Source organism: Podarcis gaigeae (assembly GCF_964106915.1).
Source record: "Podarcis gaigeae genome assembly, chromosome: 12".
Lineage (NCBI taxonomy): Eukaryota > Metazoa > Chordata > Lepidosauria > Squamata > Lacertidae > Podarcis > Podarcis gaigeae.
Genome location: NC_139688.1, coordinates 17,964,618 through 17,990,804, shown reverse-complemented (window position 1 = coordinate 17,990,804; position 26,187 = coordinate 17,964,618). Strand labels below are relative to the sequence as shown.

At 43.3% G+C, this 26,187-nt stretch overlaps 1 protein-coding gene across 1 annotated transcript in view; it reads left to right on the top strand.

Moving 5' to 3' along the window:
* Nucleotides 1-26,187, top strand: part of CCNY (cyclin Y) — a 113,484-nt gene that overhangs the window by 75,378 nt on the left and 11,919 nt on the right. The window contains exons 4-7 of the mRNA XM_083705113.1: nt 14,738-14,838; nt 16,826-16,861; nt 21,906-21,963; nt 22,089-22,208. Coding sequence (XP_083561239.1) covers nt 14,738-14,838; nt 16,826-16,861; nt 21,906-21,963; nt 22,089-22,208 — 315 coding nt within the window. The remainder of the gene's footprint in view (nt 1-14,737; nt 14,839-16,825; nt 16,862-21,905; nt 21,964-22,088; nt 22,209-26,187) is intronic.

Sequence of the window (26,187 nt, the reverse complement as noted above, 5' to 3'; positions counted from 1 at the left end):
CTGGCTGCTAGTGTATCTGCTTGACCAGGGATTTGTTTTTTTGTTTTTTTTTATAATGTTTTTTTATTAGTTTTATGAAATACAGAAAAAAGAATAAAGAGCATATTATAAAAGTAGAGAAAGAAAGTTACAAATTTTCTTGTTCTTTTTTCCAAATCTACTGGACTTCCCCGTGTCCTCCCAACCCTGCATTCTCTGTGATACATAACATCAGCAATTTGTTAACTTGTTTCAATACTTGTTGTATCTTTCATTTTATCATGTTACCCAATTTCAAATATATTATAACCCAAATCATGTACGTTTTCATTTTAACACAATAAAGTTGTTTCATTATTCTATCTCTGACTTCTTGTACCTTAATTTCCATTTCTTTAGTTTAACATTACTGAAGCTAGAATTTCCTAAAAGGTGCGTTTTTTAACATTCATACAACTTATAATGTTTTTCCAGATAGTCCTTAAATTTTTTCCAGTCCTCCTCGGTTGTTTCTTCTCCCAAGTCTCGGATTCTGCCAGTCATTTCGGCCAATTCCATGTAGTCCATCAACTGCGTTTGCCATTCCTCCAGTGTGGGTAAATCTTGTGACTTCCAATATTTTGCAATCAAAATCCTTGCTGCTGTGGTGGCGTACATAAAAAAAGTTCTATCCTTCTTAAACACCCTCTGGTCCACCATGCCCAAGAGGAAGGCCTCTGGTTTCTTAGGTAAGGTAAATCTAAGTACCTTTTTTAGTTCATTATGAATCATTTCCCAAAAGGCCTTCACCTTCGGGCAGGTCCACCAGAGGTGAAAGAATGTCCCTTCCGCCTCCTTACATTTCCAACATTTATTATCAGACAGGTGATATATCTTAGCAAGCTTGACTGGGGTCATGTACCATAATGTTTTCCTTCAAGGCACTACATGCCGTAAATTTCATTCCGGTGTTCCATAACCTTTCATAATGTTTTCATAATGTTTTCCTTCAAGGCACTACATGCCGTAAATTTCATTCCGGTGTTCCATAACCTTTCCCAGTCTTCAAACATAATGTTATGCCCCAAGTCCTGCGCCCACTTTATCATTGCGGATTTGACTGTCTCATCCTGAGTATTCCATTTAAGCAGCAGGTTATACATTCTCGAAAGTAGTTTAATTTTTGGATTCTAACAATTCTGTCTCTAGTTTCGATTTCTCCACCTGGAATCCAACCTTCTTATCTACTTTAAAGACCTCTTGAATTTGTGCATAATGCAACCAATCTCGCACCTTGTTTTTTAGTTTTTCCAAGCTCTGCAACCTCCAATTGTCTCCAATCTTTTCAATAATTTCCCCATATTTAGGCCAATTGGCTTCCATATTAGGTCTCTTACGTGCCTTGGCCTCCACCGGTGAGAGCCACCTCGGAGTCTTACTCTCCAATAAGTCTTTATATTTTGTCCAGACCATTAAAATTGCTCTCCTGACAATGTGGTTTTTAAACAGTTTGTGCACTTTAACCTTGTCATACCACAAATATGCGTGCCACCCAAAAGCATTGTCAAACCCTTCCAGATCTAGGACATCAGTGTTTTCCAGTAAGATCCAATCTTTCAACCAGCAGAAGGCTGCGGATTCATAATATAACCTCAAGTCTGGCAGGGCAAATCCCCCTCTTTCTTTCGCATCAGTTAATATCTTAAACTTTATTCGGGGCTTTTTGCCCTGCCAAACAAACTTAGAGATATCCTTCTGCCACCTTCCATTTTTGGCAATACATTCATCTTTATAGCTGCTATTCGGCCCAACAAGGAAAGTTTCAATCTTGACCACGTTTCCAAATCTCTTTTGATTTCTGACCAACATTTCTCGTAGTTGTCTTTAAACAGATTCAAATTTTTGGAGGTCAGATACACCCCTAGGTATTTTACTTTTTTAACCACATTTAATTCTGTTTCTTTCACGAACTCATCTGTTTCTGTAGTTGTCAAATTTTTTTGCTAGAACCTTAGTTTTTTGCTTGTTCAACTTAAATCCCGCCACCCGACCAAAATCCGAAATTAATTCTGACACTCTTTTAGTACTAGAGACAGGCTCCTGCAATGTTAATACCAGGTCATCTGCAAATGCTTTCAATTTATATTGTTTCACTCCGACCTCAATTCCCTGTACCAACCGGTCCTTTCTAATCATGTTCAATAGCACCTCCAGAACTGAAATAAACAATAGTTGCCAAAATGTCTGCAAAAATTTTGTAATCCACATTTAGGAGTGAGATGGGGCAGTAGTTCTTAAGCTGGGTCTTTTCAGTTTCTAGTTTGGGTATCAATGTGATGAAGGCTTCTTTCCACGTTTCCGGTGCCTTCCTCCCCTCCATAATCTGGTTACAAACCTCCAACAAAGGTTGTATCAAATAGTCCTTCAGAACCTTATAGTATTTGGAGGTAAGTCCATCCGGGCCTGGAGATTTGCCTAATTGGAGGTTCTGAATGGCGCTTTCAATTTCTTGCTGTGTGATATTACTATTCAGGATTGTTCTCATTTCCTGAGGTATTTTCTGTAATCCATTGGTTTTAAGAAATTGGTCCACATCCGAATCTTTCTGTGGCCCTTGTGAATAAAGTTCTTTGAAATATCTCTGGAAGCACCTTCTAATTTCCTCGGGTTTCTGAACCATTCTCCCTTCAATCTCTAGATTTGTAACTGTATTAAGTTTTTGTCTCTTTTTCAACTGCCATGCTAGCAGTTTCCCACACTTATTTGCTGATTCAAAAGATCTTTGTTTCATTTGTTTAATTCTCCATTCCACCTCTTGATTTATCAGTTTCAAATATTGTGCTTGAAAAAATTTCACTTCTCTCAGCACTTCCTTCGACTTGGGCCTAGATCTTAGTTTTTTTTCTCCATCTCTTATTTTTTCCAATATCTTCTCCTTCTTTTCATTCCAGAGCTTTTTCTTGATCGTGTTTTGTTGTATTAGAAACCCTCTCATAACTGCTTTACTTGCGTCCCAGATTATTCTTTTTTCCACAGTAGTATTTAAATTTATCTCAAAATAATCCTTTAAAGTTTTTTGGGCCTTCTTAACAATTTTCTCGTCCCTTAATAAGGTGTCATTCATTTTCCATCTGAAGGATCCGGTTGTATTTAGTCTCAATTCCATTTTCAAAGCATTATGGTCGGAGCAGGTTTTTGGGCAGATTTCCACCTTTCTAGTCTTGGGTGCCAGTCCTCTAGTTATCCATATTTGGTCGATTCGTGTCCATGTCAGATGAGCTTCAGAACAGAAAGTCCCTTCTTTTCCTAGGGGGTTCTTAACCCTCCATATGTCAATTAAATCCACATTGTCAGTCATTTCAAAAAAAGTTTTAGGTAGTCTGCCATCTTTCGTTATGTTAGCACTTTGCGACTTATCCATATTTACAGACACAACCCCATTCATATCACCCATCATGATGATGTTGTTGTAGTCTAGGTAATCCAGCATAATCTCATGCAGCTTCCTGAAAAATTCCGATTTTCCTTCATTTGGGGCGTATATTCCTAATATCAGAATTTTTTCTCCTTGTGTCTGAATTTCAATCGCCAAAATTCTGCCGTGTTCATCTTTAAATAAGAATTTCGGTGACAGGCTCTCCTTTGCATATATCACCACTCCTCTTTTCTTCACTTTGTCCGAAGAGATAAATTCTTGGCCTAGTCTTTTATTAATTAGCACTTTTCTGTGGAGCCTTGTCACATGCGTTTCTTGCAGGCAAATAATGTCCAATTGTTCTTTTTTCAAAATATGAAATATTTTTCTTCTTTTTTCCGGAGAGTTTCCGCCATTTATATTCCAACTAAGAAGCTGCAGCGACATCCTGGTCTAATTGGTGGGTCTACAGTGGGGTGTCTAGGTTTCCCTCCGATCCCGGAGGTGGTAATGCTGGTCCAGATCCAGACGGTGTAGGCTTTGGAGATGGTCCCGGTGGTGGTGGAGGCCAAGAAGCTGCAGCTCCTTTCTGGAGGTCCTCCTCGTGGTCGTGTAGGAACTTCTGTTGGTCCTCCGGTGTTTTAATTCTTACTTTCCTTCCTTTGTAGGTAAATGATAGTCCTTGCGGAAACTCCCACCTATAAGGGATTGTGTTGTATCTCAACAGTTTGGTCAAATCTGTATAAGTGGTCCTAAGATCCAAAAGGTGTTTAGGTATATCTCTGTAAATTTCAGCCTTTTTACCTTCTATCTCCAAAGGTTTTTTGAAATGTAGGCCTAGTATCTTGTCTCTTTCCTCTCTCGATCTCAGAATAACCAAACAGTCTCTGGACTTGTCCTTCTTTATCAGTTTTCCCAGTCTAAAGGCAGTCACAATTTTAAAGTCCTTATCTTCCTCAATCCCCCAGAATTTGGAGAACAAAAGTGTTAAAAATCCCTGTAGATTTCCTTCCTCCAGTTCTGGGATAGCCCTTAATCTGAGATTATTTTCCTTACTTTTCAATTCAACCAATGACAGGTAGGCTTGTTGTTCCCCTACCTGTCTTTTCAGAGGCCTTACTTCCCCCCTAATCTCATCAACCTTTTTGTTCGCCTGTTCTGCTTTTTGACTAGCTTCCACAGCAAGTTTATAATTTTTAGTCGTTGCCCCTTGCAATTTTTCAATTGCCTGAGTATGATGAGAAACTTGCTCGGATAATTTACTAATAGAGGATGTAGCTTGGTCAATTTTTGATGATTGATTGTCCACTTTTTGGTTTAAAATTGCCAGTTGTTCCAAGATTTGTTTCAGGACTATTTCAGATCCTCCAGTTGCCATATCTTCTGCAGCAGGCTCTTCAATTTCCACCTCCTGTGCTGTCAGCACAGTTGGGACGGATGATCTTCGTTGATGAGATAGGGTTGTTTGAACAAGTTGCCCTGGTTTCTTTTCTTTTTCTTTAGCTTTAGCTGCTCTTGTTCTCCCTGTGCCGCTCATTCCACACCTGCCTCTGTTCAAGGTCAAATTTTCTTTTGTTTCATAAGTTAGACAAGTCCAGAGTGTAAACAATTTAACCACAGAGAATCACAATAAAGTACAGTTCCCAGGCCTCTATGTCTCCACAATCCTCTAGGTGGGGGTATTTCAAAGTTTCAAGGAAGGAGAGAACTCTTGTCCGCCATTGAAGTTCTTATATTCCCTATGTTAAGTCTTTAGTAGTTCCAGAGCACAAAAGGAAGTTTCCCCAGGCTTTCTTTTTCTTGAAGAAAAGCCACAAGGTGTCAAGAAAGGTCCCAGCAACAATGTTTAAACGTTAGTGTCTCAGTCTATGTATCAGTTTAAACTCCAATAACAGTATCAGCAGTTTGACAGTTCTCTTTTGCACACTGACAGCCTGATAGCTGGGTTGTCCCTTTTATCTCCACATAGCTCAAAATTAGGAAGAAGGTCCCAAAAATAAGATCCACAAATTTTGCAAAGATTTCCTGCTTGTCTTTTCACTACAAAGTCTGTCAAATACACCCTCGTTTTACTTTTACAGTCCCTTTTAAGTGCTTCAGAGCTCTTCTGAGCAGTTGCTTTAATCTGGTTAGCAGGATCGGGAGACGGACTTCCTGTTACTCGCCTCCCGTTTTCAGCCGAATTTCAACCAAATTCCCAAGTTTTTCCGATGTTTAACTCCCCTTACTCACGGGTATGTAGCAGCCAATTTTGATGTTTTCAAGAAGAAAGGTCGGCGCTCATCAGCAGCAGCAGCGCGGCTTTGCATCCACGAAAAGAGCGATGAACTCACAGCGCTGCTCCCCCTTTCGCGTTCCGGAGCCCCTTACGGAGCTCCTTCTCGTTTCCGGGGGGGCTTTGGGCGCCCGCCGAGTCCCACGGCCGCAGGCTCACTCTGCCTGCGGTTTTTCTTAATGGGTCTCCGCTTTGCCGTAGCGGACGACCCTTTTTCGCGGAGCCCCTCTTCACTGAGTAAAGAGGACCGCCATTGCTGTTTTGCGCCGCCTCCGGAAGTCCTGCTTGACCAGGGATTTGAAGGAGCGCCTGATTTTGTGATCAGTGGGAAGTCCTCTGATCGTGGTTCCATTAGTGAAGGTGGCAAGGAGGACAGCCACACAAGGCAGAACATTCTTCATGGCAGTACTCCACCTATGGAACTCCCTCCCATGAGAAATCTGCTTCTGGCTATGTTCAGGCACAGTTTGAAAGCTAACCTTTTATCCATGCCTTTGGGTATGATTGGTGTTAGGGGAGTATTTTCTGCTATAGCTATTTTTACAGACGAGGATCTAGTTGATGTTTCAGGTGTTTTAAGATTAATGAATTGTTTTATGAGGTTAATGGCCTTGTGCTGCCTTTTGGGAAGAAGGTTGGGATATAATAATAATAATAATGATGATGATGATGATGATGATGATGATGATGATGGAACTGAAGTGCTTGTATTTTTACTGAAGGGTGTTTCCCTAAGTACTAAACATTTACTAACTGGTGGTCCTAGGATTAGGTGAGACTCCTTTGTTATCAGGGTTTAATAGGAATGTAAGTGTTGCATTTTCTCTCTTTCTCTTCCTCCCTCCCTCCCCCAGTGCCCCCCACCCAGCTCCTAGAAACTTACATAATATTAAACCTAATATCTGGCCTTTTCCAAAATATATAAAGGTAGGTAAAACTCCAGCAAGCGAAAATTCATCTTTTGACAACAGCCCATATGCTTTCCTCATAAATATACTGTTTTGCAGAACCAGGGAGAAATATGAAAAAAAAATTCTTTTAAAACCTGAGAGCAGATTCTCCTGTTTTCTTTTCCTTACCCCCATGTTGATATAAGTAATTTTGTTAATGTGTTTGCAGTTTCATTTTTTCTGCTCTCTCTCTCTCTCTCTCTCTGTGTGTGTGTGTGTGTGTGTGTTTGTTTGTGCGTGCTTAGGAGTTGTAGCATGCAGAGAGGTTAGCTCTTTGCTCCTGGTGCTGCCTTCTTGTTGAAAATCACCCCCTGATGATGTTGTTTGCTGAACTTCCATATCACGTCAGCCAAAATTCATAAAGCCTCATCTTCCTTCCTTCCTTCCTTCCTTCCTTCCTTCCTTCCTTCCCCTTCCCCTTCCCCTTCCCCTTCCCCTTCCCCTTCCCTTCCCTTCCCTTCCCTTCCCGCCCAGCAGTAGTGCTCATTAAAGGATGAATAAATAAATAATATCAGACCTGCTGAAGGAAGGAAGCAACTTAAATGTAATCAAGGTAGCTGAGTCATTTATGACAGTAATTCTGAAGAACAATTTGGCTTCCCCATGCTCCTGAGCTAGTGTAACTAAGGATTTCTAGCTGGAGCCAAGATGCTACAAGGTCTTTTCAGCAAACAGTATATGTCAGTGGCTTCTCTCTTTAAAAAAAAATCTGTGGTGGATATTAGCCCTCTACTAAAATGAGTTTGACATTGCATTGTCTAGGGTTAACATGGGCTATTTTCTGATAACTGATATAAATTAATAGTTGTACCTGCACATAATGTGAAGAAGCCATGGTTTGTTTAACCATGGTTTGGTCAGCAAACTGCAAGTTGTCACAGATAGGGTTGATCTTGCCATCAGGCAAAGCAATTACCTTAGTTGGCAGATGCTGGGGAGCAGTGACAGTAACCCTCTGGCTATCCCCCCTAAGCCCTCAGCCATTCCCCTCTATGGGATGAAAGAGCTGTGTATGCTAAATTGCCTGTCCTGACGCCACCCAAACTGGCCTACTGACTTTAGGTGCTATGAAGGATTTTATCCTGCCACCAGTGTTGAAAGAAGATTCAGCTGCCAGTCCAGTCAGCATCTTTAGATGGAATGAGGAAGGGCACCATCTTATCCTTTGCATCAGTTGGCAAAATATCTTGACTCTGCTCTGCTTGCAGATGAGCGAACAAACCATGGCTTTTTCTTCCAAAGTTTGGTTTTTTCCAACCGCCCCCCATCTACTTCTAGTCTACTCACGGTGTTATTTTCCAGTTGCTCTTACCTTGTGCCTTTGCAGCTTGGCAAGCATCCGGGTTGGATGGCCAAGTAATACATGGTTAAGCAAAGGCTCTTGGGTTTGGACATAATTCCAAACCATAGTGGGAAAAAGGCCAAGATTTGTATGGATCAGAGCCAGTTTTGGACTGTGTTGCCTCACTGAATAAAGCATATCATATGTACTTGAAAATGACTCCTTGCCTTGTGGTGCTTTTTTTATATGATGCTTAAAGTCTGAAGTACTCTGATCTCAACTGCTGTTTGTTTTGTCTCTCCAAACCTTTTCATAACCCTTTTTTCAACCCACCTGGTTTTTTGATACTGTGTCATCTGTTATTCGGCTTTCGGTACTTTGGGTAGATATATCAAGGCTTTTCCCTCCCACCCCCCCCCCCACAACTTAAAATACCCCAGATTCTGTTAACATTAGAATAAAAATTGTGAGCCATAAAGGAATTGATAAAACAGCAAAGTGAACTACAAGTGCTTCTGAGCTTGTCCATTTTAAAAATCTTTTTATCAGTGACTCTCAGGCTGCAGACTGTTCTGATTTTGATAAGAGGCATTCTGCTGAAGATTAGAGCTGTTCAGACATTTCCCCCACAAAAAATAAAATAAAGTAGAATAGCTGCTACAACAGAGCTAAACAGTGGGGCTTTGAAAGTTCAAAAATGATGCACAGTGGTGAACCTGTGTGCCAAATAGCAGCAGCAATATATCTCCAGAGTTCCAAATGCGTTGTGGCAAAGACAAAACAAGAAAATGCCCCTAGCAATAATGTCAGAACTTTGGTTCCTGGTCATTTCCTTTGTGGTTTTCTTTTGTGATTTAAAGGCCACTTGAAAGCAGGTGTTGGGGAAGGTTACTCTTGTTTTCCAAGCTGTGCCTTTTTTCACAGTTTCTGGCAAATGCAACTTGATCCTCAAAACACAAACCACTGCTTCCATTTTCTCTGCCTGCTGTCTTACAATGCTTTCCACAACCACAGCTTGTGATCTTGAGGCCCTGTTCAGATACTACGTACTGGGCCCAGGGTAGGCCGGAAGCAGTGTAGTTATAGGCCGGTTCCAGAGGCAGAGTATTTGGAAGGCTGGAAAGTGGGAACTTAGGTTGGCAGGATGTTTTTATCCGGGGATAAGTTGATGAATCTGAAGAGCAATCAGTCCTCAAGGCTGACACTTCTTAGAACCAGGAAAAGCTGCATTGGTCCACTAGATCATCTGTTGGGGCATCTGATGCTGCCTAGCAGTGACCCTGGGTCCCAGTTCAGCCCTAAAATCCTTCAGCAGGCATGCTGCCTTGGTGCCCCCAGAAGGGAAGGTGCTTGAATCTGGCTGGTAAGGCTGCTGATTTGAGACCCACATTTGCTTTTGTGGCTTTAGATGGCTCTACCATTGCTGATAGGAAAGGGGGAGTTTCCTTCCTAGCTTGTAAGTTTGCTTGACTCTGCCGACACAAGTTCCGGCTTCACTCCTACCTTGGCAGCACAGGAACTGCATTACAACTGTTATAGAAAAATAGGGGTGGTTTGGTTTGCTGCCCAACTCCCCAAGGGACTGAGTCCCCTAAGTCCATGATCGGTAAGAGATGAATGAATGGAGGCAGGATGCAGAGAAAGCAATGCAGATATTTATTTTTCTGTTGCAACAGAGTTCCCTCCCCTCCTAGCAAGGAGGCAAGAGAGACCCAGAACCAAGAAGAAGCATCTCTCTTAAGGGTTTGCATTTTGGAGTGGAGAAGAAGGACATTCCCTCTACAAACAATCAGAAATGACATCACATGTAAGGTGGGGTTTCTGTGGTTCAGGCAGGCCAAGGTGTGATATCCCTGAGGATTTAGCAAGTTTCACATAGTTCCAGACACAGTTTACACAAAACGTGAGCATTTGATAAGACAATCAGAATGCCTGTCAGACATCCTTCGGTGCAGAGCATCTGGGCAAACAATGAAAATTAATACAAAGGAGGTTCATAGATACAGGAGAGGAATCTCTTCAGGAACTTCCGCATGTTCTCAGGCAAGGGGGATTAAGGAGGCAGAGGAAATATCTAGAGTCTTTAGAAGAGCCAAGGTGGCTTTTGGATTGCTCTCCTGTACTATTTTAGACATGTGTGTTTACCTTGTGCAATTACCAACATTTATTCTATATTTGAGACCTTAGAATTCCTATAACACTATCCACAGCCATGGACTCTCCCATGCCCTGGGATCTGTACCGCATCCTTTTCAAACCTGGGACGCAATGCCCAGCAGTCCATTTGTTACATTCTCCTGATGGTAATGGTGTGGGAAGAAGGCAATTGCCAGACTTCTGAGACATGAGGTCCAGATTGGATGGACCTTTGGTCAGAACCAGTGGGGCTCTTCTTTGCTTCTGAAATAATGTAGAAACAACTTCTACCAATATTTTCTTGCAGTCAGAGCAGGGCCAGCTGCACTGGGGGGTTTGTGAGGGGGTGAAGGGCTTGACATGAGACCCTCTGGTGACCTCCTTTTCATGCTGTGGGCCCTCTGCATGAAGGCGCAGAGCCTCTCCCCTCCTATATATTTCCTCTGAAGGCACAGTAAGGGCACAGTAAGACTAGCCACAGCTCAAAAGGAGGAGGAACAGGAGGAGGGGTGTGTGGTAGTGGCACTCTACCAACATATACCAGTCAACTGTCATTATATTTGCCCACAAGGGTGTCACCTAATGACATTTGGCCTGAGTCCGGTTATTGCAGGTTCATTACGCATGTTTTTAGACTGCAATCATTTGCAATAGGCACCCATCCAGCAGACATGAGCTGAACCGGAGCCAAGGCTGTCACTTCCTCTTGTGCTAGTAGTCCTGGCTTCATTTTGCTTTTTATTTATTTTTACAAAAAGGTATCTTGAAGGAGCACAGGGGAGATGGTGATGATGTTTGTATTTAAGTAGCCAACACCCTTTCTTCGGCTTACCAGAGTCTCTAAGCCTGTAAGCTTATCAGATTGTTACCAGCTTATCAAAGTCTCTAAGCCTGGAAGCAATGTTCCCAGAGACTTTAAATAAAACCTTCACAGCAACTTTTCCCAGAATCTGATGAAGGTTTTCAGAATTGCCTTGGTTCATAATGAACAGCACTCCAAGAAATCTTCACCAGTTTCCTGGATAAAGGTTGTTTGTAGTCTAGATGTGGGGTTGGACTAGATGACCCTCATGATCTCTTCCAACTGTGCACTTCTTACTTCTATGGGAAGATGGAAATAGAGAAGGAAATAGTGGAAGAGGAGAGCAGAAGCCCAGGAGATCTAGGAAAGCAATTATCTGTAAAGCCCCTTCATAGTTTTGGATAAAGTAGCAGTGGACTTGGTGTCCACACTTTCTGACAAACTTTGTTTTTTTAGAGCTGTTGGTTTGTGCTTTTATATTTTATGTGTTTCCTCCGTAAGTGCATGGTGTATCTCTGAGCAGTGCAAGTTGGCTCCCCTGTACTGTAATTCCAGAGCAGTGCTTTCTCTCATTCTTCCTAATACAGACAGTGTGCTTTTTAAAAAGGCAATGTGGAAGGGACAACTGAGAGGTGCTGATGTTTGTTGGCATTGTACAGAAGTGTCAGAAATAAATACTATTGTGGTAGCGTTGAAGATAGCAGTGCCATAGAGTTCATGCTCATTGAAACCAATGGGTCTCAAACTGTATAGGGAGGGCACAAAATTCCAGGGAGGGTTGGGACCCAGAAGCCACCACTATCCATGACCAAGGTAGATTGAACACCTTTCCCAGTATAGGGTTCCTCATTGATCCATAAAATTTGTAGCATTGGCTATGCAAGACAGTAACTCAATATAAAAATGCTGCTTTTTACCAATGATGATCCAAATGTGTGGAGTAGCTATACCTCAGTAATAAAGTGCATGCTTTGCATTTGCAAGGTTCCCAGGTTCATATCCCAGTGCCCCTTGTTCAGTTATCTGCAGTAGTAGCCTTAAGAGAGCTGCTACCAGGCAGTACGGACAATATTGGGCTTGAGGTGGACCGGTAGTCCAACACGATATGATTCAGCTTCATCTGTTCTGTATAAATGTGTTGGGTTGTGTTTTTTTTAATGTAGAGCTTTCGATGAGATTTGAATTCAGCTTTTTGCCAGCTTGATCTGTTTTTTCTTTTCTTAAGGGTCAGCCTGTTGGTTCTAATATGTGTTCAGAGGCTTAGATGTGTAAAGTAGCAGGTGGTGGGACAGAAGTTGCGAGGCTCCTAAGTCATTTCCTTCTTTCATCACAGATAATAGGTATTTCTACAATATTTACATACCATCCTCTGATTGCTTAGCACAAAGCCTTTGCCAGCTTGGTGCTCTCCAAATATTTTGGACTACAACTCCCATCAGCCCCAATGATCATGAATAGCTGCACAATTAAGCCTGGTTCACCACTTGCACATTTATTGGCTGCAGCATCCAGTCTTGATAATGCAGCCCTGTGTGGACTGGAGTAGGTAAACTTTATGGGTGCATACTTACTAATAATCCGCCCCCCCTTTATCCTGTTTTGGATATTACCCAGCTTATTCTTGGTCCTGGAATAAAGGTTATGATGAAATAGCAGCAGGACACCCCTTACTTCTCATGGTCATTCATTGTACCCATTACACATGGCATAGATGGAGCTGTGAATATATATAGCATCCATTGTTAGCTATGTAGGCTGGGCATAGGTCTCTTATCTGCTTTTCAGTTTGAAGACCAAAGAAAACCAAATTAAGAAATTGTTTCAAAGTCTCTGCTGAAAGACACGTATTTGTTTACTTCTGAAGATGGGGTAAACCAAGATGACCTCCTTCAAGAAAAATCCCTTTGCTGGATAAACCTCTTTTGTTGTTGTTGGTTTCAAATCTTCCTTTCTTTTGTCTCATGGAGAAGTGTTGACTGAGTACAGAGATGCCTGAAGTTGATTGGGCATGTGGTAGATGGCATAGTCACACATATTGTGTGGTGGTGAAAGGGGCAAAGAAGGCTAATTTGGTTTTTCCATCACATCCTTGAGTAGTTGGTCAGCAGAGCTATTCCATGTGGAGAGTCGACTTACCGTCCTCCTTGCGAATGCTTTGGGTTTCGAGCTCTGCTAACCCAAAAGTAGATGCTCCCGGTTGCAAACTTTGCCCCAGGATGTGAGCGGAAGTAGCGTGGCAGCAGGCGGAGGCGCCATTAGCAAAAGCACGCTTCATGTTATGAGCGATTTTGGCTTAATAACGGACCTCCAGAACGAATTAAGTTCATAACCAGAGGTACTACTGTATTGGAACTTAGGCAATAAAATAACTTGTCGGCTTGTTGAGTTGAATGCTCCCATTATAACAGATTCACAACTTCTTGCCTGGTCTTGTGGGATCAGTTTAATGGTAGACCAAATGCTTGTATAACATGCTCCCTCGACCCCTGTGCATCGTAACTTTATTTAAGCTAGCTGAGTTGGATAGGTGGGTCCGGGAGTGGTTGGTGTGTGTGTGTGTGTTGCCACAGTAACAAATGCTCCTTTTCTGGGTAAGGTGCTTCCGCAGGTAGTAGCAGTCCAGCTGCAGAAACTCTTGAAGGAAACTGATTACCGTATATACTCGAGTATAAGTATAAGACTTTTTTCGGCCCATTTTTTATGCTGAAAAAGCCCCCCTTGGCTTATACTCGAGTGAGGGTCCTTTCAGGCTGCTCCGGAGGAACGAGCAGGCTGAAAGCAGCCCCTTTGGGCTGCTTGTTCTTCCTTCGCCGCTGCTGCCACCACCAGGTTTGTGGTGTGGTGAACCGGCTTATACTCGAGTCAATAAGTTTTCCCAATTTTTGTGCTAAAATTAGGTGCCTCGGCTTATATTCAGGTCGGCTTATACTCGAGTATATACGGTATGTTGATTCACTTCAGTATGGGTTCAGGCCTGGTTTTGGGACAAAATCAGTCTTGATTGCTCTGATGGAGGACCTTCTTCAGGAGAGGGACAGCAGCTGGGTTTGCTGTGTGGAGCATCTGTGTGATCAGCTACTGCTAATGAGCTGCTGGGTCAGGTTCACAGTTTTGTTGTTAACATATAAATCCCTGAACAACTCTGGACCAAGTTACTTGAAATATAATCTGATCCTGTATAGACCACTTAGATCATTTCAAAAGTTCTACTCCTGATACTGCAGCCTGCAGAATATCATAGGGTGGTGAACAAAAAGCAGGTACATTCTGCTGTTTCCCCTGTAATATAGAATGGCTTTTTATCTCACACATGTGTAATGTCAACTATCAGTTGCTTCAGTCATCTTGTAAAGACCTCTCTTTTTGCCCAGGCTTTTCCTGACCCATAAAACCAGACCCTTAAAAATAATTTACATGAATTCCCTGCATTCCTCCTTTTATTTGTGTTTATATGCTTTTATACTACTGTTTTTGTTTTAATAATATTGTTTGTTGCTTTGTTGTTCTTGTACACCGCTTAGAAAATTTAAAAATACTAAGGGGTTTAGAAATGCCTTTAAAGAAATAAATAATAAGTAAACCAGTTTCTTCAGTCCTTTAGTCATTGTATTTTGAAATGAAAGTGTGGTGGTTGCATTCTACTTATGAACCCATGCAAACATTTGTGTGTGTGTGTGTGTGTGTGTTTGAATCAAATTGTCCCCATTTGCTTTATTGGGCCACTAGCAAAGTCTCATTTCTGTGTGATTCATGAGGTACCCAAGCCCTGAAAAAAAGAATTCTCAGACCCCTGTTGACTTGAGTGTGCCTACGTGTGTGTGCAAGAGACAGAGAGGAACTGTTTACTCAGTGTTGTGCTGTCTAAGGAATGCCTTTGGTCCAACGTCATTGCCACTGTTCTTGTATGTTTGCCTTCTAGCATGCTCCTGGTCAACTGAGAAGGAAATACAGTTCCTGTTCCACTATTTTCCTGGATGACAGCACAGTCACTCAGCCCAACCTCAAGTATACAATTAAAAGGTGGGTATGGTGGTTGTTTTTTTGTTTTTGTAATTTCTGCATAATTGCTTCTATAACAGAGGCACTCCAAAAGAGGAGGGAGGACCTAATCCAGCCTTTCCCAACCTGGTGGGTGCTCTCCAGATGTTTTTGCAGTATATCTCCCATCATCCTTGGCCATTTGGCCATGCAGGCTGGAACTGATGGGAGTTGTAGTCTGAAACAGCTGGATTTGCTTTGAATGAAGCGCTCCAGTAATAAACCACATGCTTGCTGGCTTATTCAGATGTCTGAATGCTTGAAGTCAACATTTGGCTTCAGAAGTCTTCTATGTTTTGTTTTTTTACACATTAAACTAAACACAGGTACAGGTTATCTCTGCACAGGTACAGGTGTTTGTGTGAAAGAGTGTTTTTGTACAGTTCAGCTATTGTGTATACGGCAACACAAGATTGTGTACACATTGAACTTTCCATGTGAATAACTGAGTGTACAGCTCAAGTATGCTGTACCCAAATTGTACACTTGTGAAACTGCTATAGTGAAAGAACTGTGCCATCAATGAACACAAACATTTGTTTTTCCACAAGGAAACCTTTGATTTTGCTGCTGCAGTCGGGTGTTTAGTCATCTGCTCAGACTTTCAATATGTACATGTGGATGCAAACACACCATAGACCTTTGACCCATTAACATCATTGGTGTTTATATTCAAAAGTTGTGGTTGAGCTTTGCAATTACCATGACACCGAAATGCTAGCATATTTGTTTGTAAAAAATTGTGGAAACTTCTAGAAGAGGCATAAATAACCCCTTTGTGTCCTTTCTTCCCTCTCCTTCCCAATTTGCTCCCAAAAGCTTTTGAAACCCCATAAAAGGCAAATCATAGTATAATTGGACCGTGCTGTCTGTGTTAACTCATGATGCATTTGAAAAATAGTGGTTTTCTTGTAAAAGTCCTTTTGAGGAGAAACTCTAGCTAGACACACACACACACACACACACACACACGTCTATAAAGGACACAGTGGAAAGTTGCAAGCCCAGATAAGACTAGCAAACAGTAAATTGTTGATAATAGAAGTAGATTGTTGTTCAAGAAGTAGATACTATAAAATATCTTCTCTATTTTTCTGCTTCCTTTCAGTTTTCTGTTCATCTCCTCTGAACAGTTAGAGCAATAGTTCTTACTGCTTCCTCCTCTAGATTACCTGCTATTATTCCTTTTCCATAGTCAGTTGATAAAACTCTTCTCCCCAAACTGATATCCTTATACCAAGTATACCCCCTATTGCTGGTTTGTCTTTCTGTTCTCTCTCTCCCTCCTTCACTCGGTTCAGAAATTGTCCTCCTTGCTGCAATTGCATTTGACCTCTCTCTAAGTTTCTGCGCTGGATCCCTGTCAGTTTCTGCAATTTGTCCCCTTTTCCCATTCCACTTTAGTTCCTCCCCATTGCAACTCCAGGGCCTATCCAAAATATTTTGCAAGTCGAGGTATCGACACTTTGCTTGTGGCGCTGCAAAGGATATTGGGATGCACTGCTCCATTTGCACTAGATTTGCTGGTGTGCTAGTTTCACTGATGCCCCTAAAAGTATTGCATTCCCAAGCTACCACTTGAACTACTTGTGAGGCAGGTTGACCCCATCCGCCTGATGCTGCTCTCAGCACACGGAAGACCTCTGCCACCGCTGGCGGTTTCAATTCCCTCTCCTCTTTTGAATCAATTTCTTTTAAAATGCGCTTCTCTCAAAGATCTGAAGAAGCACTTTATTTAGTGCTGCGCAGATTGATGGGAGCTAGCCCTGCGTGCTACAGGTTAACATCCACCACTTTGTTTATTGATCCCTGCTCTCTCCCTTGGCAAGAAACGGTTCCTACAGGTTGCCTGAGCCTCCTCGGAAGGTTAAAAATGGCTGTCAAGGCTTAGCAATGTGACTTTGTAGAAAACATTAAATTTGTAACCCAGATCACTAACTCTGTATTTTCACTCTGTTTTCTTTTACAGTGTAGCTCTTGCAATATATTACCACATCAGAAACAGGTACGTTTATGTTGGGAGACCCAATTATTCCCCCGCTCCGCCATTCATTAGTTTCCTCTCACCCTCTGTTTAATTGCCTATAGTTAACGTGTGCAAGCAATAATACCTGGTGTAGGACCAATTCATATGTTACCTCAGCGGCAACAACAGTTCCCCAGGACTTCAGACGGGGGTCTTTCTTAGCCCTATCAGCAGACACCAGAGATTGCACCTGGAACCCTCTACCCTGGCCTTTGACACTTGAGATATATATATTTCTAGGGCCCATCAAATTGACTATAATTTGTTTTAAACTGTTTTAAATATTGTATTTTGAAATGGCTGTAGTTCGCCTTGGCACCTTGTGGTAAAGGGCAGGCAAGAAATCTAAATAAATAATAAAGAGGATTAGGCAAATTTACAGAAGGCAAGGTAATCAATGGCGGCCAGCCACAATGGCTATGCTCTACAATGTCATTATGCCTCTGAATACCATTTGATGGTAATCGCAGGTGGGCCGAGTGGTGTTGCACTCATGTCCAGCTTGTCCCACAGATATCTGGTCAGCCACTGTGAGAACAGGATTATCTTTATTTATACCCTGCCTTTTCTCCCTAATGGGACTCGAGGCAGCTTTATAAATTGTCTTGCCAAATGCAAGGTGGTTCTTTTAAAATGGGATTCAGAAGTAATACAAAACACAAGTGAGTGAGAAGATTAAAGATTTTATTCTAAACAGCAAGCAATATATACAGACCAAGCAAGCATCTCAATCTGCCACTTGGAAGCCCTCGAGACACGGCGAAGTGACTCCCCAGGTAGCCTCAGGTTGCACGGCCCCACAACCGTCAGTCCGTGCATGAGCTTCTCTCTAAAACTCTGCCCACAACCATCCGATTTATAGATAGCTATCCTGTGTGGTTTGCCCGACTGGCTACATGTAGATTATTCATTAGCCACCCTCTCCCAATGCCTCACTTTCTCCAAACAATGTCTAGCATCAAAGAAGGTACCTAGCCCTATCACTTCCTTCTACAGATTAGGACATTAAAGGCTGCTCTCATGCCATCAAAGAATTTAAGAGACAAGGAGAGGAAGAAGGAACAGAGGGCAGGAAGAGGGCAACCATGTCAGATCATTAACTCCTCGAAATACAATTTTATCTTCCGGGTAGATTGCCCGTACACAAATAAGAACTGCTAAAAACATGAGAAAATCATTTTTAAAAAAGTAAACATTAATAGGATTAAAACTTGCATGCATTTATAACATCTATTAAAACCATACCAATAATTGCAAGAACGGCGTGGCACCAGCCCTTTCATTAAAAGCAGTGAGTTCCCAAAAGCCTGTCTGAATAAAGCTGTCTTCACCTGCCAGTGGAATGACAGCAAGGGGGGCGCTAGTCTAGCTTCTCTAGGGAGGGAGTTTCAAAGCCTGGGAGCAGCTACCGAAAAGGCCCTCTCTCATGTCCCCATCAAGCCTGGTGGAACTCAGAGAAGGGTTTCCCTCAATGATCTCAAAACCCAGGCAGGTCCTGTACTAGATGGGCCATTGTCCTGATCCAACAAGCTCGTCTTATGTTTTTAAGATGACAACAACAAAAACAACACTGTTGGAAACTTTTGCTCTGCAACTGTGATATGAATCCTTCCCTACTTGATCATCACCTGGAAGAGCAAAGACAGAATAAAAAATGTGTAAATTGGCCATGCCCATATGGCCCTGGGATTCCAAACACTGTAACAACACTATCGGATGCGGCTCTTAAAATAAGGCCAGGTCTCAACTTTCTTCCATCAAATGTTCATTGTCCGCTGAGTTTGCGTAATTCTGATGACGGCTTTTAAGTTCCCTTAGAATTTAGACCAGCTTAGCAAGTTCCTTAGGCAGAGAGCAGGAATGCAGGGCAGGTGTAGGGTGGAAGGAGAATATACTCATATCCTGAAGTAGCGGGGCAGCAAAGCCACTAAAATCCCATCTCCTAGAAACTGTAAGTCTTGCCAAAGATTCCCTTTTAATTTCTTGGTGTTTCTGCTGACGTAATATTAGCTGGTCCTTAACTAGGGTTGATGGCTCAAAGTCAGGTTTGGGGATTATGCTCCCTTTGCCATTTCTCTCTCCCCTTGCTCTAATTTCCCCCTCTTCCTATACTGATTATCACAAACTTAGGTGTCCTCTAAAAATAGTTTTCAGAACTCTGGAGATGAGCTGGGCATGAGCTTGGGGGCAGGTAAGAGCTGCAGCTGCTGCTGGTGGTTTTGTTCTTTTACAATCTAACCAGTAATAATTTATAATAATTTATTATTTATACCCTGCCCACCTGGCTGGGCTTCCCCAGCCACTCTGGGTGGCACCCAACAGAACACTAAAAACAGAATACAACTTCAAGCATTAAAAACTTCCCTTAAGCAGGGCTGCCTTCAGATGTCTTATAAAAGTCAGATAGTTGTTTGCTTCCTTGACATCTCACAGGAGGGCGCCACTACTGATAAGGCCCTCTGCCTGGTTCCCTGTAACCTCACATCTCACAGTGAGGAAACTGCCAGAAGGCCCTCGGAGCTGGACCTCAGTGTCCGGGCTGGAAGATGGGGGTGGAGATGTTCCTTCAGGTATACAGGACCAAGGCCGTTTAGGACTTTAAAGATTAGCACCAACACTTTGAATTGTGCTCGTAAACATACTGGTAAAAACAGTAATTTTTTTCAAGTGGAAATTGCTGTGGGACTCTTATTGTGGTTGTCAGTACACAGCATGTTCTCCATGCGCCCTCTGCTGGATCTCAGTGATATTGTGCTTTGTTCTGAGCTGGCTCAGAGCAAAGGTCCTATCTAGTCCAGCATCCTCTTTGACCCTTCAGGCAGCTAGCTAATGCCCATGAGAAGCCCTCGAACAGGGCAGGAAGACAGTAGCCCTCTTCCATTGTTCCATTGCAACAGGTTTTCCATAACAAACTGCCTCTGATCCTGGAAATAGTATATTTATCATCATCATCATCATTATTATCATTATCATTATCATTATTATCATTATTACTCAGTCACTTTTTAATGAAATGGAATCTTAAAGTGATTTACAATATAATACAAAAATTAAAACTAACATAAAGCTAAATTTAAAAAACCCTGAAAATATGGATATATGTAAAAACCAATCTAACAAATCCCATCCACTAAGAGAGGCCTTTTGCGGAACAATCAGTGACTTAAGACTGGAGTAATACCAGTTCTTCTCTGCATTTCAGCACCGATTCTCCCTCCACAACCTATAAAATAGAATTTCCCAAACTGTAGTCCATGGTTTGCTGGTGGACCATTAGCTTCGTTCAGGTGGTCTGTGAGATTTCTGTAAACAAATCCAATTAAAGCTCATACAGAGCACATCACAGTAAATATAGCCATTAGCCATCATGATTTGTAGCCTGATCCTCTGTGAATTCCCCTGATTATTTTTTAAACCCATCTAAAGTATTGGTCACCCCTGCATGTAATAACAGTGAATTCTACACATCTATTATGCATTGTGTGAAGTTTCACAAGAACTTAAAACATAAAATAAATGGGAAAGACTTTCACATTATGTTAATAGTTTGAGGTGTTTTGTTTTTTTTAATTGTCCAAAGCAGTAGTTCCCAGTTAGCTAAGTATGGTGGACCCCGTGTTTTCAAAAGCTAAACCATCGACCCCCTGCTTTTGAAAAATTTGATATCTTTATAGTAGTTTTTGTTATGTGAATGGTGCCACAGACCCCCTGGGTGGGTTGCGCAAACCCCTCCTGTGGTCCACGGGCCACCAGTTGGGAATAGTAAAACAACCCTCTGTCAACAATATTTACATTTGTGCTTCCGCAACCAAAATTATAAGCACAAGTTTCTGTAATACTTGTGGTTGTTTCTGTAGAGCAGCCTTCCCCAACTTGGTGCCCTCCCATTGTTGTTGAACTCCAGCTCCCATCATCTTTGACCATTGGCCCTGCTGCTTGGGGCTGATGGAAGTTGCGTGGCTATTCCCTCCCCCCCACAGGTGGAATAAATGAAGACAGCCGACACAGCAGAGTTTTGGTTAATGGGCGAATATGGCCACAACTTTATTGATTACAGGAAAGAAAGGTATTGGCTTTAGGCATTGGCCCCTAACCGACTATCCGGTCTAACCGGGAAGGGTTAAACACCAACAGGGGGAGCGACCCGAGATGCGTATCCCTAGGCGCTCCCCGAGGGGTTACCGCTCGGGGGCGCGCTTTAGGCCCTAGCCTCCGTAGGTTTCGGACAAGGCGTCGCCCCTCGGAGTCCTTTAACGAACTACCCTTCAAGCATTGGGGGAGGTGATGGCGTTCCTCCCCCCCCAACCTCTTCTGCATGACAATACCCCCGGCCAATGCCTACCGCCAAAAACCGAATGAGTTGTGACGATTTGCTACGAGGTAGGCGAAAAAACCAAGTGGCTCACTAAACCAGCCAATTAGCCAAATGGAAAAACTCCTACCAGGCCCCTTGCGGCGACCAGCCGAAGCCCGTAGCAAGGTCAGGGGCAAACCTAAAGGGCGGGTGGGTGGGAACCCGCGTCGTCTCCGAAGGGAAAAGGGGCGAGCCAAGGGCTGCCCCGACCTTAAGTGGCCTTACCAAGGTCCGCCCCTGCCGCCAGCTGATTGGCTGGCGCCACAGGGGATGCTAATTGAGGGGAATCCTTGCCTCCTGCGAGGCTGACGCCAGCCTCGCGGGAGCGGGTGTGGGCGGGGTCGTGATCCCGCAAACCCCCCCCTCCTCCTGACGATCGGAAGGGGCATTGTAGTCCAATAACATCTGGATGGCAACACATGGGCTATTCTGGAAATTAAGCAATTGATTAATTTAATGTGATAGGGCAATATTTGCATGAGATGCAACTTTATTATTGTCCGCAGCCATGTGGCTCTTTCATATACATTACTGGAGCAGAGAGAAGTGATTCCCAGTGTATAGAGTTCTTTCATTTTGCCATAATAATAGTTTCCCACTTCCTCTTCTTTCGCCCTCCATGGCGTAACAATTTTGTATTTTTCTCTTTTTCCTCTTCTCTCTTTCCAGGGACACAGATGGAAGGATGCTCCTAGATATTTTTGATGAAAACCTCCACCCCCTTACGGTAAAGATCATCTGCCTCATTCTTTCATTTGTTTCTTCTTGAGGTGCATTCTACCCACCCCTGTTAATTGCTTCAGAGCCACAGATTGTAGTTTGCTCACCTTTTAAATAATGCTGTTCCTGCAGAAATCCGAAGTGCCGCCAGATTATGACAAACATGACCCAGAGCAGAAGCAGATTTACCGCTTTGTGCGGACGCTGTTCAGCGCCGCTCAGCTGACTGCTGAATGTGCCATTGTCACCCTGGTGAGTATGCAAAGCCACCGTGCCGTCCTCTAGGTTGAACCATAACTCATTGGGGAAGGACCGTATCTCACTGGTAAAGCATTTGTTCCGTGTGCAAAAGGTCCTGGACCACTGGTCCTGCTAGCTAGGAAAGGTGGGAGTAGTAGTCCCATCAGCAGCTGGAGTCCCAAGTTTGGGAAGTACCGCTATGTGGATTTGCAGTGCTACTGCCTCTTTAGGATTGCCCCGATGCCGCTTCTGGTAGTACACACTCTTAGGGCATATTGTAAAACCACATGCCCCATTACAGGTGCCCATCCCTACCTTACTGTATGCTTGTGAAACATGGACCACTTATAAATGCCATCTCCAACTCCTCGAAAGATTCCATCAACGGGGTGTCCGAAAATTTGTACATATCACTTGGGAAGACAGGCGAACTAATGCCAGTGTACCGGAAGAAGCAAAGATCATGAGCTTCGAAGCAATGATTCTTCAACATTAACTTCATTGAACTGGTCATGTTGCTCGGATGCCTGATTATCGTCTTCCAAAGCAACTACTCTATTCTTAACTTAAAAATGGAAAGTGTAATGCTGATGGTCAACAAAAGAGGTTTAAAGACTCTCTCAAGGCAAATCTAAAAACATGTAGTATAAACACCGACAACTGGGAAACACTGGCCTGTGAGAGCTCCAATTGGCGAACAGCCTTTACCAAAGGTGTCATGGGCTTTGAAGACGCTCAAACTTAGGACGAAAGGGAGAAACGTGCTAAGAGGAAGGCACGTTTGGCAAATCCTCACTGTGATCAGCTCCTGCCCGGAAACCAATGTCCCTACTGTGGAAGGACGTGTGGATCCAGAATTGGCCTCCACACTCACTTATGGACTCACTGTTAAGACTGTGTTCATGGAAGACAATCTTACTCAGCTACGAGTGATCGCCAAAGAAGAGGAAGAAGCCCTTCTTGAGGCATGAACATGATCAGCATGGCATATCACAATTGTTGATTTTCCCTTGGGGCAGTAAAGTGCAATTTTTTCCTTGTAAAGAGATTGAGTGTTGTTATATGCAGCAAGACACCGAGGATTGGGGTGTTTTTGGGGGTGTGGGTGAATGGGGAGGAGAGTTGTAGCCATTGCTATACAGTGGTACCTCTAGTTACAAACTTAATTCGTTCCGAAGGTCCGTTCTTAACCTGAAACTGTTCTTAACCTGAGGGGCGCTTTCGCTAATGGGGCCTCCCGCTGCTGCCGCGCCCTCAGCACATGATTTCCGTTCTCATCTTGGGGCAAAGTTTGTAACCCAAGGTACTACTTCTGGGTTAGCGGAGTTTGTAACCTGAAGTGTTTGTAACCCGAGGTGTTTGTAACCCGAGGTACCACTGTATACAGTGAGGGAATCTATTTAAAGAGGGCTTAGCCTAGATTATAACTTGGCTGTGCGAAGGGATACTATTACACTCTGCCCCGGTGATTGATTCATATAATACACAGGTGGGGGTTGTAGGCGTGCAGGCATCCCGTGGATGTTGAAGTCTGGAACTTTTCCATGTTTGTGTGCGGCTGATTGTAAATCATTATAGCTTCAAGCAAAGAATCTTGGACAACTGTCAACAACAGACAGGAGCATTAATAAAAGCTGATGGATGCACAAAGGGCTGCGTGAGTGACTGGCACACATTTGTGGCTGATGCGAAATGAGGTCTTTTTTTTTTTAAAGAATTAATCCTGCATACGCGTCTTGCTGGCGCATGCTGGACTTTCGAGCAATGTTGATAGCTGAGGGCGAGGGTCATCCACCTAAAAATAAGCCATTATTGCTTAAAGATCAAGCAGGCTGTTGCAAAGCTGGACAAGGTTCAGAAAAGGGCAGCCAAAACGATCAAGGGGCTGGAGCTCTCGGGAGCTGAGCTTACACTATTTGGGGCTTTTTTCGTTACAGGGGAAAAAAGGCAAGTAAAGGACTGAGGGCTGATAAAGGCATGTAAGAATACAGTGGTACCTCGGGTTAAGTACTTAATTCATTCCAGAGGTCCGTACTTAACCTGAAACTGTTCTTAACCTGAAGCACCACTTTAGCTAATGGGGCCTCCTGCTGCTGCTGCGCCGCCGGAGCAGGATTTCTGTTCTCAACCTGAAGCAAAGTTCTTAACCTGAAGCACTATTTCTGGGTTAGTGGAGTATGTAACCTGAAGCATATTTAAGCTGAGGTACCACTGTATGCACAGAATGGGAAAACTCACATGCATCTAAGGAAGGTGAATGCTGGAAGGTTCAGCTATTTCTTCACAAAACACATATCTGGAATATGGGATTTGAGGCCACGATGGCCACCAGCCTTAAAGACTTTAAAAGAGGATTGGACAAATCCATGAAGGCTAAGGTTATTGATGGCTATCAGCCAAAATGGCCCCGTTCTGCCTCCACAGGCAGAGCTCATATAGCTCTGAGTACCAGTTGCTGGGAGCTGCAAGAGCAAAGGTTTTATAGATGAAAAATCTTTGGCTGACCCCATCATAAGTCTTGAAGGCGGATTGTCTGCATGCAAAACCCCATCTCTGTCCATTGGGCCACTGTGACTCTCTTAGAGAGCCAGTGTGGTGTAGTGGTTAAGAGCAATAGACTCGTAATCTGGGGAACTGGGTTCGCGTCTCCGCTCCTCCACATGCAGCTGCTGGGTGATCTTGGGCCAGTCACACTTCTCTGAAGTCTCTCAGCCTCACTCACCTCACAGAGTGTTTGTTGTGGGGGAGGAAGGGAAAAGAGAATGTTGGCCGCTTTGAGACGCCTTTGGGTAGTGATAAAGCGGGATATAAAATCCAAACTCCTCTTCTTCTTCTTATTTAATCTCAGCTGCACTGGATATGTTCCAGGACCTTTCAGTCCTGTGGTATAATCATTTAGTAGTGTCACATGTGTGCCAGTTTAAGATGAGGCAGAGCAAAACCCTTGAAGTTGTCTAGCCTTTGCTGTCAGTTGTTCATTACTTCATTGGCTGAGCTGCAAAATGTGAATGTTTCTCCTCCTCCTCGCTTCATCAAAACTGCTGTGGATTTTTATAGCTTCACCATTGCTCTGATTTCTACTGTCTTCCTATTTTCCATATCTCCCAGTGAGTGGCATCAATGGCTAGAAGATTGCAGCCAGGGAGACCTCAGCAGAGGTCCCTGTACCCTGGACAGCTCCAGGCAGGGCTCACGCTGACTGCTTGGTGGAGACATGTCTCTTCAGCAGCAGCTTACACTCGGAATGAGCCTTATATAGGGACTGTGTCTCAGCAGCTACCTGTGCCTTCCTGAGAGGTTCCTCTTAATTTAAAGGGCCCCAGCCTTCTTCAGCAGACTGACGTCTGGCAGAGAAGGTGAGACTTCAGTTGCACTGGGGCTTCTGAAATGGACTCCTCCAGATCCAAGGAGACCAGTGCATTGTTCTCAGGCCAGAGGATTACGGTACTGGCTGCATAGCTCTTCTTGCAAAAGCATTTCCAGTAGGTAAGGAGTTTCTGGGATCTGCTCTGAGGGCAGTTCCCCTTTCAAATAGGGGGACTTGCTGTCATCCACCAAGGAAGGGGAGCCCAAACACAGGATTGTCCCAACTGGGTTCAAATCCTGTCACTGGTTGATCACACGTTCTCACCTAATCTGCCTCACACAGTTGTTGTGAGGATAAAAGGTAACCATGTGCAATCCTGAGCAATTTGTAGGAAGCTCAGAGGAAGGAAGGAATGTACAGTGGTACCTCAGGTTAAGTACTTAATTCGTTCCGGAGGTCTGTACTTAACCTGAAACTGTTCTTAACCTGAAGACCACTTTAGCTAATGGGGCCTCCTGCTGCTGCTGCGCCGCCGGAGCATGATTTCTGTTCTTATCCTGAAGCAAAGTTCTTAACCTGAAGCACTATTTCTGGGTTAGCAGAGTCTGTAACCTGAAGCGTATGTAAGCTGAGGTACCACTGTATATGTGATTTATTTGTTTTTAATGCTCCTTTAAACTGTAC